Source organism: Rattus norvegicus, chromosome 1, assembly GCF_036323735.1.
Source record: "Rattus norvegicus strain BN/NHsdMcwi chromosome 1, GRCr8, whole genome shotgun sequence".
Taxonomy (NCBI): domain Eukaryota; kingdom Metazoa; phylum Chordata; class Mammalia; order Rodentia; family Muridae; genus Rattus; species Rattus norvegicus.
The window spans coordinates 175,671,983-175,687,309 of record NC_086019.1 but is presented as its reverse complement, the minus strand read 5'-3'; the positions used below and the strand labels follow the sequence as shown (position 1 = coordinate 175,687,309).

At 50.8% G+C, this 15,327-nt stretch overlaps 1 protein-coding gene across 3 annotated transcripts in view; it reads left to right on the top strand.

Moving 5' to 3' along the window:
• Dkk3 (dickkopf WNT signaling pathway inhibitor 3) overlaps positions 1–14,476 on the top strand; it is a 43,034-nt gene extending 28,558 nt beyond the window's left edge. For 2 of the 3 annotated variants that reach the window (XM_006230009.5, XM_017588739.3), the window contains exons 5-8: positions 7,241–7,333; positions 8,419–8,563; positions 9,449–9,605; positions 10,438–12,842. In XM_006230009.5, coding sequence (XP_006230071.1) covers positions 7,241–7,333; positions 8,419–8,563; positions 9,449–9,605; positions 10,438–10,654 — 612 coding nt within the window. In that variant the 3' untranslated portion in view covers positions 10,655–12,842. Of the gene's footprint in view, positions 1–7,240; positions 7,334–8,418; positions 8,564–9,448; positions 9,606–10,437 lie in introns of all 3 variants that reach the window. The other variant, NM_138519.2, reaches the window with a different exon arrangement.
• The last annotated feature ends 851 nt before the right edge of the window (positions 14,477–15,327 follow it).

The window sequence follows — 15,327 nt, the reverse complement described above, 5'->3', positions numbered from 1 at the left end:
TGAATCTCAGATTTGGGGGGTATGGGGGGTTTGTGGGATGGGTTAGCAGAAACAGCAGCATGAGAGAGGGTGAGAAGGCTGACCCAGCTCACCTCTGCTCCACTGACCTAAAGGAGGATGGATGAGGGAGCAGGTGGGTGGAGACATGAGAGCCTGGGGAGGGGTTCTCTTTGGCATCGTTTGCTTCTTTTAGGGGTATCAGGCTAAAGGCGGAAGTATATATTGGCTCATGGTTTCAATTTGGGGTGAGCTGTTTTTGGGAATTGTGAAGAAGCAGAACGTCATGGCAAGGAACACATACATGATAGCTCAGGGCTACTCAAACCATGGGCAGAGAAAGACAGGAAGGGAAGAGAAGAGAAGAGGAAGGGAGGGAGTGAGGGATGGGTGGATGGAGGAGGGAGGGAAGGAGGGACAGACGGACGGACGGACGGAGAGAGATTGAGGACCAAGAAGAAGCTTTACTAAAACAAATCTTAGCCAATTCAACAGAGAAAATGCTCAGGGACTCAGGCTCAAAGGATGTACGGGGAAGCCTGGGGAGCAGGGTGTGAGACTTCATGGCCAGGCAGCAGGACCAGGTCCTGATGCGGGTTGCTAGCTGTTCTGTAAAGTATGTGTCTCCACCTAAGGACCTGGGGCTGTGGAAAGGTGGCTGTGAGAGGAGTTCTGCTGCAGGCTGTGGGTTAGTGGCAGGGTGTACTCCTTACCTCAGGGTGTTGAGCCAAGTCCAGGGTGGTGGGTACATCTCACTGGGGTGGGGGTAGACTGTCACCCTCCTCTTCCCTGGCTTGTGGAGTGTACGGGAGTGGGAACTGGCAGGAGCAGGCCACCCACCCAGACTTTTGCTGACGCTAGCACTTACGGATAATAAGGGCTGGCTGGCACCGGCCCCTGGCTCCTGCCTGCATTTTCCACAGGGCTGTCTCTACAGCAGGGGCCAGGCTAGAGTCCTGGGTGAGGTTGCCCCAAAGCACTGAGCTGGTAGGATAACTTGCAGCCCCATCTCTAGGAAAGACTGCAGCCCCCTCTGTGTTGGAGACAGATAAGCAGTTTATATTACAGGCCCCTGGAACTGGCTTCATTCTGAGGTCAAAAAAGGACTCTCAGCAGTTGGGGGAGACTGACATAGAGGCCTCTGCATACCCACATAGTGCACACACATATGCACATGCACATGCACATGCACACACATGTACACACACACACACACACACACACACACACACACACACACACACACACACACATACACCTTAGAATTTACTGACATGGAGATCAACTGAACCTCCTAACCTTCTCCTGGGTATCTTGAATCAAGCCTAAAAGAACTGACCAGCAGGGAGGGTACCCCTTCCTTAAGAGGTTGGGGATTTAGCTCAGTGGTAGAGCGCTTGCCTAGGAAGCGCAAGGCCCTGGGTTCGGTCCCCAGCTCCGGAAAAAAAAGAACCAAAAAAAAAAAAAAAAAAAAAAGAGCTCTGGAACACTCACTGCCTCACACTGTTACCTCCTTCTTCCTGCCTGTCCTTTAGCCTCTATGTCTGCCCTAGTCTCAAAGCCCCAGCGTAGGGTCAAGTACAACCTTGCCACTCAATTGGTGACCTTAGCAAGAGACTGATGATCTCACTGTCTTGGTTTCCCCTTATGTAAACAGGGCTTCTCTGCCCAGTGTAGCAGAGAAGGTGGTACAAGGGTTGTGAGTGGGAGGTGATTGACAGGTGGTGTAGAGTGGTGGGGGCGGGGGAGGGGAGGTAGGCCTAGCCTGCAGCACCAGTTGATTGGTTTATACTTTTTGCCCTCTGTTGCCTGCTTGTTGTCTTTGGTGAACTGATCAGTCTTGGGTTCCTTCTGCATTTCTGTGTCTTTGTTGTCCTCTCTGGTGTCCTTTCCTTGTCTGCTCACAGAGGGCTCTGGGTTGCAGTGAGAGGCAGAACCCTGGTGTAAGCCCTAGGTTGGTAGTCATTCAGGAGGAAAAATACCTATTTACTAGAATGAGCCCCATTAGCCCAAACTGAAGTGAATCAGTTGCTAGAGTCTTCCTGAGACTTCAATGGTGCTCTCGCCGTGAGGTGTGGGCTCTGGAGATGAGGGGTAGAGGTGAGAGGCTGTCGTGTGTTAGTGTACACAAAAAGGATTTATCCAGTAATCACAAAGATGTTCGCTTAGACAGAGGTGGGCCCTGAGTGGATGCTAACGGAGGCTAAGGACACTCTGAGATAGTGGAGCGGCAGGCACACACCATTCCAGCACCCCACGTCTGGAAGTCCTAATCAGTCATCCTTGCAGCATCCTTAACACAGGTGAGGTCTTTCCTAGGGAGCCCAGTTCACAGTCTCGTGGGAATTAATTGAGCCCGCCATGATGTAATTGCCAGAGTAGGACAGCTCAGAAATATTCCGTGGCTAGGATGTCAACCTAGGAATTCGGGGCAGGGAGAGCAGATCTGAGATGGCACATTAACATTTTATTTATTGGTTATGCTTGTTGGGTGCACTGGTCATGGCCTACGTGTGGCTATCAGAGGACTACTTTGCACAGTGGTCCTGTGCCTCCTCTCCGCCTTCTCATAGATCCTAAGAGTAGAACTTGAGGTTATCAGTCTTGTGTGGCAAGCATGTTTATAGGCTGAACCAGCTTGCCAACCCAAATGGGGCATCCTGAGACTAGTAAAAACAGCAGACAGAGTGTCCCCTGAGGGTTTGAGGGACTTGTGTTCAAACTTTGCTTTCCTTCCTACCGTGATCTGCGGCTCACTTTTCTTTTCTCTTTTTTTTTCCCCCGAAGCTGGGGACCGAACCCAGGGCCTTGCGCTTCCTAGGCAAGCGCTCTACCACTGAGCTAAATCCCCATCCCCAACCCCGGGGCTCACTTTTCTCCTCTGTAAAATGAAGCCCTAACTGTGGGAGCCTGCGGCTGGCCCCGCAGGGGAGACTTGGAAACTGCAAGGAGACCCCACTGCTGTCCTCCCATCCCCAGGCTTTTGACCACAGTTTCTCAGAATCTCTTTGCTGACAACCTGTGAGCTTAAACAGAGATGCCAAGCAATGCCTGTGTCTTTCCCCACTCTTTCAGGATCACGTCAAGGCACTGGACTGTTTCCAGGCAGCCCTGGCTCAGTCCATAGTTTTCAGTTCCATGGTCAGGCTCCCTGCCTGGTTTTCTAAATATAGCTCCAGACAACAAAGAAGGCCTCGGTGGAATGGCGGTGGCCCATGACCAGCTTCTGGGCTATCAGGCTGAGGGAGGAACAGGACATGACATGGCTACAGCTGCACAGAAACCTGGAAGCCCTATGCTGCCTTTGCTTTGGTTTTGTGCCTCAGCCCTAGTAAAGCAGGTGTCATCATGTAGTGGGCTGTGGCTTACTCAGGTAGAGGAGGTGGGCGGGCACTGAAGGGCGGGGCTAGGCTGAGATGCACAGAGATGAGAAGCCTGTGGCCAGCCAGGTGACCCTGGGCAGATCCTTCAAGCAGTTAAAACTGAGGTGGGGATGTTGATCCCCAAAAGGAAAACAAACAAACAAACAAACAAACAAACAACAGCAGCTATTACCTCAGAGGGAGTAAAGCTTTTTCTTGGGTGAGCCAAATAGGAGTCCCTATGGCCCCAGGAACATAGATGGATTCAGGTTACTATTATGTGGTGGTTTGAATATGCTTGGCCCACAGAGTGACACTACTGGGAGGTGTGGCCTTGTTGGAGTAGGTGTGGCCTTGTTGGAGGAAGTGTGTCACTGTGGGGGTGGGCAGTGAGACCCTCCTCCTAGCTACACGGAAGTCAGTCCTCTCCTGTTTGCCTTTGGAACAAGATGTAGAACTCTCAGCTCCTCCTGCACTATGCCTGCCTGGATATTGCCATGCTCCTGCCTTGATGATAATGGACTGACCTCTGAACTGGCAATGTATTTAAGAACACATTGGGAGGTATGACAGATAGGTGAGTTGCTGCAAATGGGGAAATATCTGCTGTAGGTGTTGGCTGATACCTGATGACAATGTGGGTTAATAGAGGCGAAGGGTCAGTTTGTACATTACAAAAAGATTTAGCTAACAGTCAGAGAAATGGGTCAAATAAAGAAGTGGGAACAGATAGCTATGGGGCTAAAAATAGCCCAGGACAATTTGGCTCTGCACCTGCAACATTCTGACTCCCCAAAGTCACTGAAAGTCTGCTCAGAGAATCTATCCTGTACAACTTTCTTCACGGGAGTGTAGCTGTTTCTTTTGTTTTGTTCATTTGTTTGCTTTTTTGGGTTTTGTTTTGTTTTCTGAGAACTTCTGCTCACAGGAATCTTAACTATGTTGAGGGGATTGGAAGGAGCCCGTGCTATTCTGTGGGCACTTACCTTGCTGTGGTAGTGCTCTGGGCAGTGATGAGACAGCTGGCTCTGGAGACTCTGTGGGGCAGGTGTTTAGCTAAGCATTGAATGTCTTTGTTGGGCAACTTGAATCACCCAAGACTCATGACTCTGACCTCAGTTCTCTCTCTGTTTTGAGCAGCAAGCAGCAGTCTGCCTTCAGTTCTAGAATCTAAGAGATAGGAAGCCAGTGAGGTCCTCTGCCCTGAGAGATCCAAGCACCTAGGCTTCATGGCCGTAGACAGGAAGCAGCAGAGCCTCCCAGCACCCTGACCTCTGTGGTGGCTTGGGTACAGTTGGGTTCCTAGGAGGCTGTAGGGTGAGCTCAGATGTAGGTACAATCCCTGAGCACAGGAAAGAGATGCAGGAAATCAGAGAACAAAAAGCTGAATTTCTCAGCCGTGTCAGCCCTCTCTTCTCTATTCTACTCAGGTTAGAGGACCTGTCCCCCTCCTCATGTGGGACCTGCCCTTGCAGCAGATGGAATCTCTGGGTTGGACTGTCTTCTTGGTCTTTGTCCCCTCCCACGGTTGAATATGGATTTCCCTTCCCCACCAAGTCATCTCTGTCCCTGTGCCTGCTGCTTCTTTCTCCTTCCAAAATGTCACCTCTCCCACTCTGTTCCCTTGCTGTTGGGTTTTGGAAGAAGTCTCAGGAGTGTCCTGTTGCATCTCCCAAGCTGCCTGTGTATGGGCGGGTGTGATAGGGAACCAGGAAGGAGAGCTTCAATACCGCAGGATCCAGACCCACAGCCAACCTGTTTTAAATAGCATCTGGATCGAACATACACTTCTCCCTTTGTCATTACAGACAGCGTAACCATGATGCCCACAGACCCAAAGATCATTATGTAGTAGGATATGTGTGGGGTAGATGCAAATTCTATGTCCTTTTATATAAGGGACTTGGGCATTTGTGGCGTCTGTATCCATGTGCCAATGTGTGTGGGGCATGCTGGATGCAATCCCCCTGGAATACAGGGTCAACTCACATCCTCATGGTCCTCTCTTTGTCACTATGGCATCCTGGGTCCAGCAGATGCAGGCTCAGCTCCTTGGTGTGAGATCCTCTGTTTTCTTCCTGGTAGAAAGCAGATTGTAACTCTCCTAGCATTTCTGGGCCACTGAGCTCAGAAACTTTGGGGAACAAAGGCACTTGCCAGCCACACTGGTTGAGACCTGGGCTGTATCCGGGGCTCCCTACAGAGCCCAGCCCACCGGTGGGTGAGGGGAAGGAACCTGCAGCTTCTGAGCTAGATGCACAGGACTCCAGGGCCATGTGCAGGAGAGTGACATTAGATTGTTTTAGGGGTGTCTGCAGACATTGCAGGTGACGATTTTCTGCTCTGAGCTGCTGGTGATCCGAGAGGTTGCTTGGGGTGTGAAAGTGGACGCCTGTGTCAAACAGGCATCCTGGCTTAGGCCTCTCCACTGTTACCCTTCAGAAAGGGCTGGGGCCAGGGGTTGAGGTGTTGTAGGTGACTCCATCTTTCTTCCTGGCTAGAGAGCCTTGCTTGGAGAGCAGAACATAGTCCAAACTCCCCCTGGTGGGCCCTCAGTTTAGGCCTGCAGCTGCTCTGAACCAAACACACATTTCCTCAGACCTACAGGGCTGACCAGGGGGCACTCAGTGTGACCTGGGTCAAGGACACCAGCTACTTCTTAGTAGCACTTGATAACAGTAAGAGAGACAGGGCCCATTTTCTGGAGCCCAGCTTGTGGATGCTCTGGGCCTGAGCATCCCCCAGATACCCTCTGTACACACTGGTGTAGTTGCCTCAACTCACAGAGTAGAGCTAAGGACCAGCCCCAGGCACAGAGCTCCATGCCTGACACGCCATGCTTTAAGGTAGATGGCTGCACACTGGCTCTCAGGATGGGACATGCCCTTAGATGCGGATGAGGCAGGTCCTGTTCTTCACAGAGACCCTTCTAGAATGTTTGCCAGGGTTCCAGGACACAGGCCTCCAAGAGTCCTTCTCATCTCTGATTTATAGTATTTGGGAGCCCTGAGCCGCTCCTCAAGAGTGTGGTGGGAAAGAACCCCTCTACCCAGCTTTACCCATATCTCCTGTGAGGTTCCATGACTTTTCTGTCCCACCATTTCCCAGTTGGCAACATAGAAGTGACCCCAAAGCTGCCACCTGCTGAGAAGGTTCTGTCCCAGAGAAGGGGTGATGAATGGTGTCCTTACCTGTTTTTCATCTCCTGCCCCCTTTTCCTGAGGCTGAGCTTAACCATGAGTCTGACTCACAGATGGACAGATGTTCTTAGCTGAGTGGAGCTGGTGGCCATGGAGAGTACTGGGGCTGGGAGGGTCGGATTCCAACCATTCGACTTTCACTTTAAAGCTCACCTTGCCTCTTGGCAATTTCTTAGAACCCAGGAACCTGTGGAGGGCCCTCTTAAGGCTGGCCTGTGGCTTCTAGGGCCAGCACCAAGGGAGATGGTCTCTGGTATCTTCCTAGGCATCAGGGACTGCCAGGCCTGGCCTCCAGCCCTTCCAGTGCAGTCACATAGGGCCTGGAATGCATTAGCACCTTTTATTAAAACCATCTGTTCTATGTATGAACAACTTTGAGAACCCATCCTCCCTGCCCTGGGTGTGTGGGGGGACACTGAACACAGATGGCAATTGTGTGATGGATGTGGGAGGCTGAGAGCTCCTGGGAGTGTTGAGAAGCTAGTCCCCCATGTGGACTGCAGGGAAGGGATAGGCGAAAAGCTCCAGCCTGCTGGGTTCTGGGTTGGCTAGAGATGGCGGACACTTCTGGGCTGGTGCTTCACTCAAGAGTGGGATTAACCTGGATTCTGCCCTTCTAGGGCAACACAGATCTACCCCTCCTCTTTAATGACAAAGTTGCCCTCCTCTCCGCCCTCCCAGGAATGTATCATTGATGAGGACTGCGGACCCACCAGGTACTGCCAGTTCTCCAGCTTCAAGTATACCTGCCAGCCGTGCCGGGACCAGCAGATGGTAAAGATACCAGCAGACTCCATTGTTGTGCCAGGAAAGAAGATTAGAAGCCCCAGGGGTTCTCAGCTAGGCTGCTCGCAAGTGATGGGGAGAAGTCCCAGAGGACTGAATCCTGCAGTAATCAGGATGTCATTTCAGCAGACCTGCAGCCATCTTACCCCATGATCTCTGGTCACAATTGTGACTCATAGGTAGCAAAGAAGGGGAGGGAGGAGAAAACAGGAGGCCCTGCACTGCTCCCTTCCTCTGGGACAGCAGCACACACAGCAGTGCATACATGCAGTCCCCAGGCAGGGGAAAGGGCCACCTCTATCCTCCTGGGCTGCTCCCCAGGTCCCTGAGCTACCAATCTCATTAATAAGTGTGCAGAAGGAGGAGGCAGGAAGGGGCTGGGGCATTCCTCCACGTGTCTATAAATAAGCATTGGAAACCCTGCGCACCACTCAGCAGGCCTTTTGGACAAAGCTCATGAACTCTTGACATTTTCTTAACAGTAAAATAGCACAGTAAGGTCAGGAAATAAAGGGTCCCGTGATCTTGCTCGATCCATCGTGGAGAGACAGCTGCTGTTGTCCTCCCAGGCCACTCCCACATCACAGGGCCCAGTTCTGGAGATCCCTTGTTGCTCTCTAATTGCCATTCCTGGTGGGGCTCTGGGTTCCGTTCCCAGCCTGCTGTCCCCAGCCTGAGCCTTCCTGGCTCTGTCTTGGCTGAACAGCCTGTTGGAATCCTGCTGCCTTCACCTGTGGCCTGAGGCACCTTCCCTTCTGACTGGGGCTAGTTAAAGGGGTGAAGGATACAGTTGTGGGATGGAGGCACCACCAGTATTGTTTGTATAGTCTTGACCTGGGTGGAAGAGAATTGGACATCCACCTTCTCAGGTGCCGTCTTCCCAGGGTTTGACCCATCTTGTACCAAAGCCACATTTCCGTGCTGGCTCCTTATGTTTCCACTTAAGTCTGCCTCTTCTCCTTGAGATGGGGTTAAATTACCATTGATTGGTCTGAGCAGGCTGGAGCACCATGCCGGGCCATCCAGGCTTCTAGCTAGTAAGCTCCTCTTGTGTTTGTCTCACTTTTCTGCAGCTATGCACCCGAGACAGTGAGTGCTGTGGAGACCAGCTTTGTGCCTGGGGTCACTGCACCCAAAAGGCCACCAAAGGTAGCAATGGGACCATCTGTGACAACCAGAGGGATTGCCAGCCTGGCCTGTGCTGCGCCTTCCAAAGAGGTATGTGGATTCTCCAGTGGTTGTTGGGGAGGCCCAACCTCACAGTCAAGGGGTTTGCTGGCCTCAGAGTGCTATCCAGCACCCCCACCCCCTCTCCCTAACCCCAGCAGGGTCTTCACTGACTTCACCAGCCCCAGAGCCTCTTACTGGGGTAGGGTGGTAAGATAAGCACTGGGTTGGTTTTTCCCAATTGTTGGCTAGTCCAGCTAGGTTCTTTTAGGATGCATGAGTCCTGGCAGGAGGGGCAGTCTTAGATGGGTAGAGTCCATGAGCCCTTCCCCCATCCCTCAAAGGCACCATTGGCTTGGTTCTTCCTGTGGATTCTCCTTTCAGTTCCCAGCTTCTGCCCTCAGTGCCGCTCCCCCTGGGCTAGTGCAGGCCCTCTCCTTTGCCAGGAGTGTCTGAAAGCCCTCAGCTGCCTCCCAGCTCTGCTTTCTCAGCCCCACTGGAGTGGTTCCTTCAGGGACCCACTACTTCAACGGTTTGCTTGGAGGACGACATTCTAAAGGCTGCTCCTCTAGGCCCCACCCCCAGCCCCTGACTCCTGTAATCTCCCATTTGCAAGGCCTTGTCCATCCAGATCCACTGACCTCTTCATCTCTACTCCTTGGCTCAGCTCTTCCCTCTAACTGACTCAGGCCTTTATTGGCACTCTGTCCCTGCTTAAAGGGCCTTGGTTCCCGTTTCATTTCTGCTGGGGGTTTGACCTCTTCAGGCAGACCCCATAACTGCTCCAGTCCTCAGGGGTTGGTCCACCCTGAATGGACACTGCCGGTCTTGTCCTTTATACATCTTCAATTCTAACCTCTCCTGGGGCTGAGGGAGGAGAGCAAGGCCGCATCCATTTCCCTGCCTGTCCTCATGATGGCTCTTGGCTGGCTCCAGGCCTGCTGTTCCCTGTGTGCACACCCCTGCCCGTGGAGGGGGAGCTCTGTCATGACCCCACCAGCCAGATGCTGGACCTCATCACCTGGGAACTGGAGCCTGAAGGCGCTTTGGACCGATGCCCCTGTGCCAGTGGCCTCCTCTGCCAGCCACACAGGTGAGGTCCCTTCCCTACTGGGGCTGAGAGCAGCCAAAATATCATCCAGGGGGACTCAGGAGTGGGTTTGGCTAGGAGGAGATATTGATTCAGTGTAGGGCAGGTGTGGCTGGAGATGTCCCTAGGCCATTAGGATAAAGGGATCCAGTCAGCATCAGATCCATAGGTTGGGGCTCTGTTAGAGGATGATTGAAGCTTCCCAAGTAGGTGCCCTAGCGGGAGGGTGTGGAAGGAATGAGCCCAGACCATCCCATCACAGTTGGGAAGGAGACTGACAGGCAGGAGGGGAGGACCACTAATGTGGAAGGCACCTGTAGTCTTAGAAGCTTAGAAAACTGAAGCCATGGGGCTGGAGGAACTGCTCTCTACATCTTTCTGCCCTGCCACAACCTCTATTCAGCCTTCTGGTCTACCAGAATCCAGGCTCATGGGGGAGACAGGCAAAATTCCCTCTCTTTTTCACAGAGGCCCAGGGTCACCATGTGTGCGGCAGCTGTGGGGTTACAATGTGCTTCCCCTTGGAATTCAAGTGGGCAGAGGGCTTAGGGGACTCTGTGTGACAGTGAACTTCCACCATCAGGGTCTGCTCCCAGGCAGTCAAACCAATAGTCACAGAGAAAAGCAGGCCTAGGATTGTCCCTTAAGGGCTTCTCCCAGCTGACTCTTTAGTAAGAAGTTGACGGGAAGCACCCTAACAAAAAGTAGTGAGTTAGTGAGGCCTGAAGGCCCACAGGGAGTATGGCCCAAGGCCTCACATGCAGTTGACATGCTCCAAGCCTGCTCTCCAGGGTAATGGAGAGAACCTTGACTAAACTTCCATTCTCTTCCCCAGCCACAGTCTGGTATACATGTGCAAGCCAGCCTTCGTTGGCAGCCATGACCACAATGAGGAGAGCCAGCTGCCCAGGGAGGCCCTGGATGACTACGAAGATGTTGGCTTCATAGGGGAGGTGCGTCAGGAGCTGGAAGACCTGGAGCGGAGCCTGGCCCAGGAGATGGCATTTGAGGAGGCCACCCCTGTGGATTCACTAGGTGGAGAGAAGATTTAGACCTAGACCCAGCTGAGTTGCTGGTAGATGTGCAATAGGAATGGCTAATTTATTTTCCCAGGAGTGTCCCCAGGTGTGGAATGGCCACAGCTCCTTCCCAGTAGCTTTTCCTCTGGCTTGACAAGGTACAGTGCAGTGCATTTCTTCCAGCTGCCCCACTTCTCTGGCTTAGGAAAGAAAGACAGGCGTGGCAGGTAAGGGGAGCGGTGAGCTGCCCCACATTGTTGCTAGACATGCTGCCTTGTTTGTTCTTCATGGATTGAAGATTTGTTTGAAGGGAGAGGATGGGAAAGGGGGTAAGTCTGCCCATGATAGGTTTGGGGGATACAGGGAGGACAGTGCCTGCCTTGCAAACGTGGACCTGGCAAAATGTAGCCGTTGTTTTTGTCTTGTGCCCCTCCCATGGGCTGAGGAAGTGACTACACAGGAGCTATGCTGCTCTTGTGGCCTTCCACACATTCATCCCCCAGTCCCCTAGTGTTTTAGCTCCTACCTCACTGTCAACACAGCCTTTCATAGCCATGTTCCTTCCTGATCACCACAGCCTAGAAGGGGATAGGAGTGGGTTTCTCTCCAAGCCCCATGTTCTCTCACTCAACCCCACACCAGCCTTGGTACCACCAACAGTACTTTCAAAAGGAGGGGAGTAAAACCCTTTTGTTTTTATTTTTTTTTACTCCTCCAAGGCATGCCTGGAACCAAGGTCAGGGTAGTTTGCATGTCCCCCTGTTAGTAGCAGTGTGGTGGGCATTGTCCTCCACCATATGCGTCAATACCTCCGAAAGTCAGTGTACATTAATTTGCAAGAAATATGCTTGGGTAATTGTAGGGCCAGGATTGTGAATGAAACTTGCAAAGTTGCTTAGCAATAATGGAAGGTCTTTCTCAATCACACAGAGAAATCAAAACCAAGCCAGGCTGTGTAAAATACAGCTGTGACATCCAGACAGAAGGCTGGGCTGGCTGTCAGGTCTCAGATGACAGTTTCAGGTGCCAGGAACTATTTCCATTCTGTATTTATCCAGAGTTATTAAAATTTAAAGTTGCACACAGTTGTATAAGCATGCTTTTTCCCCTGAGGTTTAAATTATGTGTACACAAATGTGTTGCTCTCAAAGATTATTCAGAAATCACTTTGGCTACTCTTTGGTAATTCTTGGACTTTTTGATTTTCAATAAATATAAACCCTCTTCATGTAAAATAAAATAAAATAATCTGTAGTATAAAGGGACCAAAAATTAAAATTCCATAGAAGCAGATTTTCCAGGCATCTGCAGCTCACCTCATTTAGAGTCTGAATATGTTGGAACTCCTATCCTTGTCTGGATGGGAATTAGTTTTAAGAGAGAAAATACTTTACCGTCTCCCAAAAGAACAAATGGAATATATGAGTCTTCTCTTGGAGGCTCTCTGAGCAAATGCAGTCCTGGGGCTGTGCTAGCATCGTTACTGTAGCAAAACAGCTGAGGTGATTAACTTATGCATTTTTTAAAAAGGGTTAATTGGGTTCAGCATTTCATGTTTCTGTCATGATCCTATTGCGTTGAAACTATAGAGAGGCAGCACAACACGGCAGGGGCATGTGGTAGAGTCAAGCTGCTCCCTTTCTGGCTAAGAGAGAGGGCAATGTGCAGTCTTGTCCAGGGGTCTGGGCACTCTCACAAGGACCCACCCCGTAAAGACCACTCTACAGCCTTGGGTTTAGTTACTCTTCTGGGTGCTACAATCAAACACCCAACAAGAAGCAACCTGAGGGAGGAGGGTTTATTTGGGCTCCTGGTTCAAGCAGGGAGTCCTTGATGGCAGGGAGGGTATGGCGTTAGAGTGTGGGGCTCCATCCCGCAGTATAGGGGATCGGGAAGCAAAGGAAGCAATGTAGGACTCAGCTTTCTCCCTCTTTCCCTTTTCATTTATTCTGGGACCCCAACCCTTGGGGAGGTGCCACCCACAATAAGGGTGAGTTTTCTTTCCTCAGAACCCTCTGGAAACTTCTGGCCTAATAGATATGTGCAGAGGTGTGCCCCTAAGTGAGTCAACTCCATCCGGTTCCAAGACATATAAGCGTGACGCACTAACTCTGCCACATAGCACCGAGTCCCTCTTAAAAGCCTTTACTTCTCATCCGAAGATATCACAGAAAAGAGATGTAAACATTTAGAAAGACAATAAATGTACTTGATGAAGTCACCTGTGTCTGTGGTATGGGTCCATTTGTCACTAAAACCTGTGCTGGTTAGGATTTGCTGTATTCTGTCTGCTATGCTGAAATCCTTGGGTTTTACAGATAAATGTTAAGATTCAGAATAACTGAATAACATTTAAAAAAATAGTCTCAGGTTGATAAAGATTGTTGTAGCCTCTCAATATTGGCATGGGGACAAGTAGGTTTTGCAGGGGGATATTTTATCCAGCTTGCAACAGAATTGTGACACATTAAGCTCTTTAAAGAGTAGATTAATGAGGTCACTGTGTATTTAGGTCAGCAGGGCAGCAGGGTCTTGATTCATTATGTCTCTGAATTCTACAAGATACTAACAGATGAGGAAATGTGGCTTCAAAAGGGTGGATTGAGGTCACAGTCAGATGACATGGCATCTAGGGTACATCTAGGGGGCGTCCTGTATTCAGTGTCAAAACTTACCAGGGTCACTCATCTCCTGAATCACCTGACAGCTAGGTGCCGAGGGCTTCCTCAGAGCCAGGGGTCGTGATGTGCCCTGAAGGTTCCCAGATGAGAGTTCCAGTTTTGAAATCATCACAGTAGAAAGCAGGACACAGCTACACCAAGCAGTGACTGACACAGTCAAGCCAGCATGGAGTGTGGAGGAGCCCCAGCAGAGAGTACTTTGCTTGAAAGGCTGGCCAGGAAATGGCCTGAAAGATGACATACTTACCAGGAAGTCAGAAGGGGGACTCGAAGGGGAAATAGATAGGATTCTCAAAGGATAGGGTGACTGGAAGCTTGAGGAAATGCTTAGATGAGGCTGGAAATAGTTTTGAAAACGAAAGCAAAACTGAAGCAACTCCTCCCCCCCTCCCAAAAAAAAAAACAAATAATGAACAACCCTGTCCGGTGACTGTCATGTATCAGGCCCTGTCTCAAGAGTCAGAGTGAGTCGTGAATGAGGGAAAACCAGAGTCTCCTTCCTAGTGCTAACTCCCAAATCCTAAGGACCCAGGAGAGGCCTGAATGCTCAGCTGAGATGCCTCGCCATTGTTAAGGAACCATGGGAAGAGTTGGAGAGACTGTGGCTCTCAACTCCATGCCTGCTCCTTCCTTGGATCCCGTTCCTGCCAGGGAAGTGGTAGCAGCAGCTGAAGGTTTGGCTCCTCAGTGATCCCAGCAAAGGACCAGACTGCCAAGAAGGGATCTTCCCCTTTCCCTGACAAGGAAAATGGAAGAGTTCCCACTTTTCCATCTTCCAGGACAGGCACTTAAGATGTGGCATTTGGCTTCACCCGCCCCTGGGGGAGCTGGGAGCTACCAGGCTGCCATCCTCCGGGGCCTTCTGAAAACACTCACTTCTTAGCTTCTGTTAGTCTTTAAGCTGGCAGGCATTCCTGGACTCACAGTCCACGCATGACTTTTCTTATTTTTATGGCTGTTAGTACCTGGCAAGAGTGACTTAGGGAAGGTTTAGAATTTGGAGGAATTGCCCACGATGTTTGCAGGCATTTTTGCAGGAGTGGAGGTGACTGCCCACAGGACTTTCCTATGGGGAAGCAGAGTCAATGGGAAGTGGTGTAGATTGCAAGGCCCCTCCAGTGACCCACCTGTGCCAGCAAGGCTCTACAACTTCCCAAGGCAGTGCTGCAAGCTGAGAACCAAGTGTTCGAAAACAAATGGGTGGTGGTTGTTTGAATGAGAACTGTCCTCTACAGTCTTAGACCTTTGAACACATGGTCCCCACCTGAATGTTTGGGGAGGTTTAGGCAGTGCAGCCTTGTAAGAAGTATGTCGCTGGGGGCAGGCATTGAGGTTGTTTTATCTGATGTTACTCTGTCTGCTGCACATCTTCCTGCTTTGCTATCCTGTCACTCTGCCAACACGGGCTCTGAAACTGTAAGTCAAAATAAACTCTTAAGTTGCCTTTGGTTCTGGTGTTTTATTAGAGTAATTGAACAGTAACACATACAGGTGGCATTTCACAGCCACACTACAAGAGCTCCTATTTTTCAAACCCAGTGGCAATGACTCCTCAGGCTTTCTGCAGTTAAAAGTTCTCCACTCTCAAGGGCTTATGTAAGTAGATGGAGTCCACATGAATAGGATGATCTTTACCCTGAGGTCCTTGACTGATATCACATCTTCAGCCTCTGTGCTGCACAGGGTTCCCAGTATCCTGTTTTGGGCCCCGACATCCCTGGGCATATACTGTCTGGTGTGCATGCAGGTGTTCACATGAATGTGTGCACCTAGTGCACAGTGTGGAGGCAAAGATGAGGTCAGCTTCAAATAGTTGTGCTTTTGTTGATGGGACCTATGGACATCTACCATTGAGTCTCTAAGAGGGACGGTGACCTCATTGCAGATAGCTGTTGTTGAACAGTCTTTTCTTTTCCATCTGCCTCAGCAGTGGTACAGGAAGAGCAGACAGAGGTAGGTGACCATATCTCTCTTCCCTACCTCTCTTCCCTACAGCCTGCATCGGGCAGCTTTAGGACCACAGTG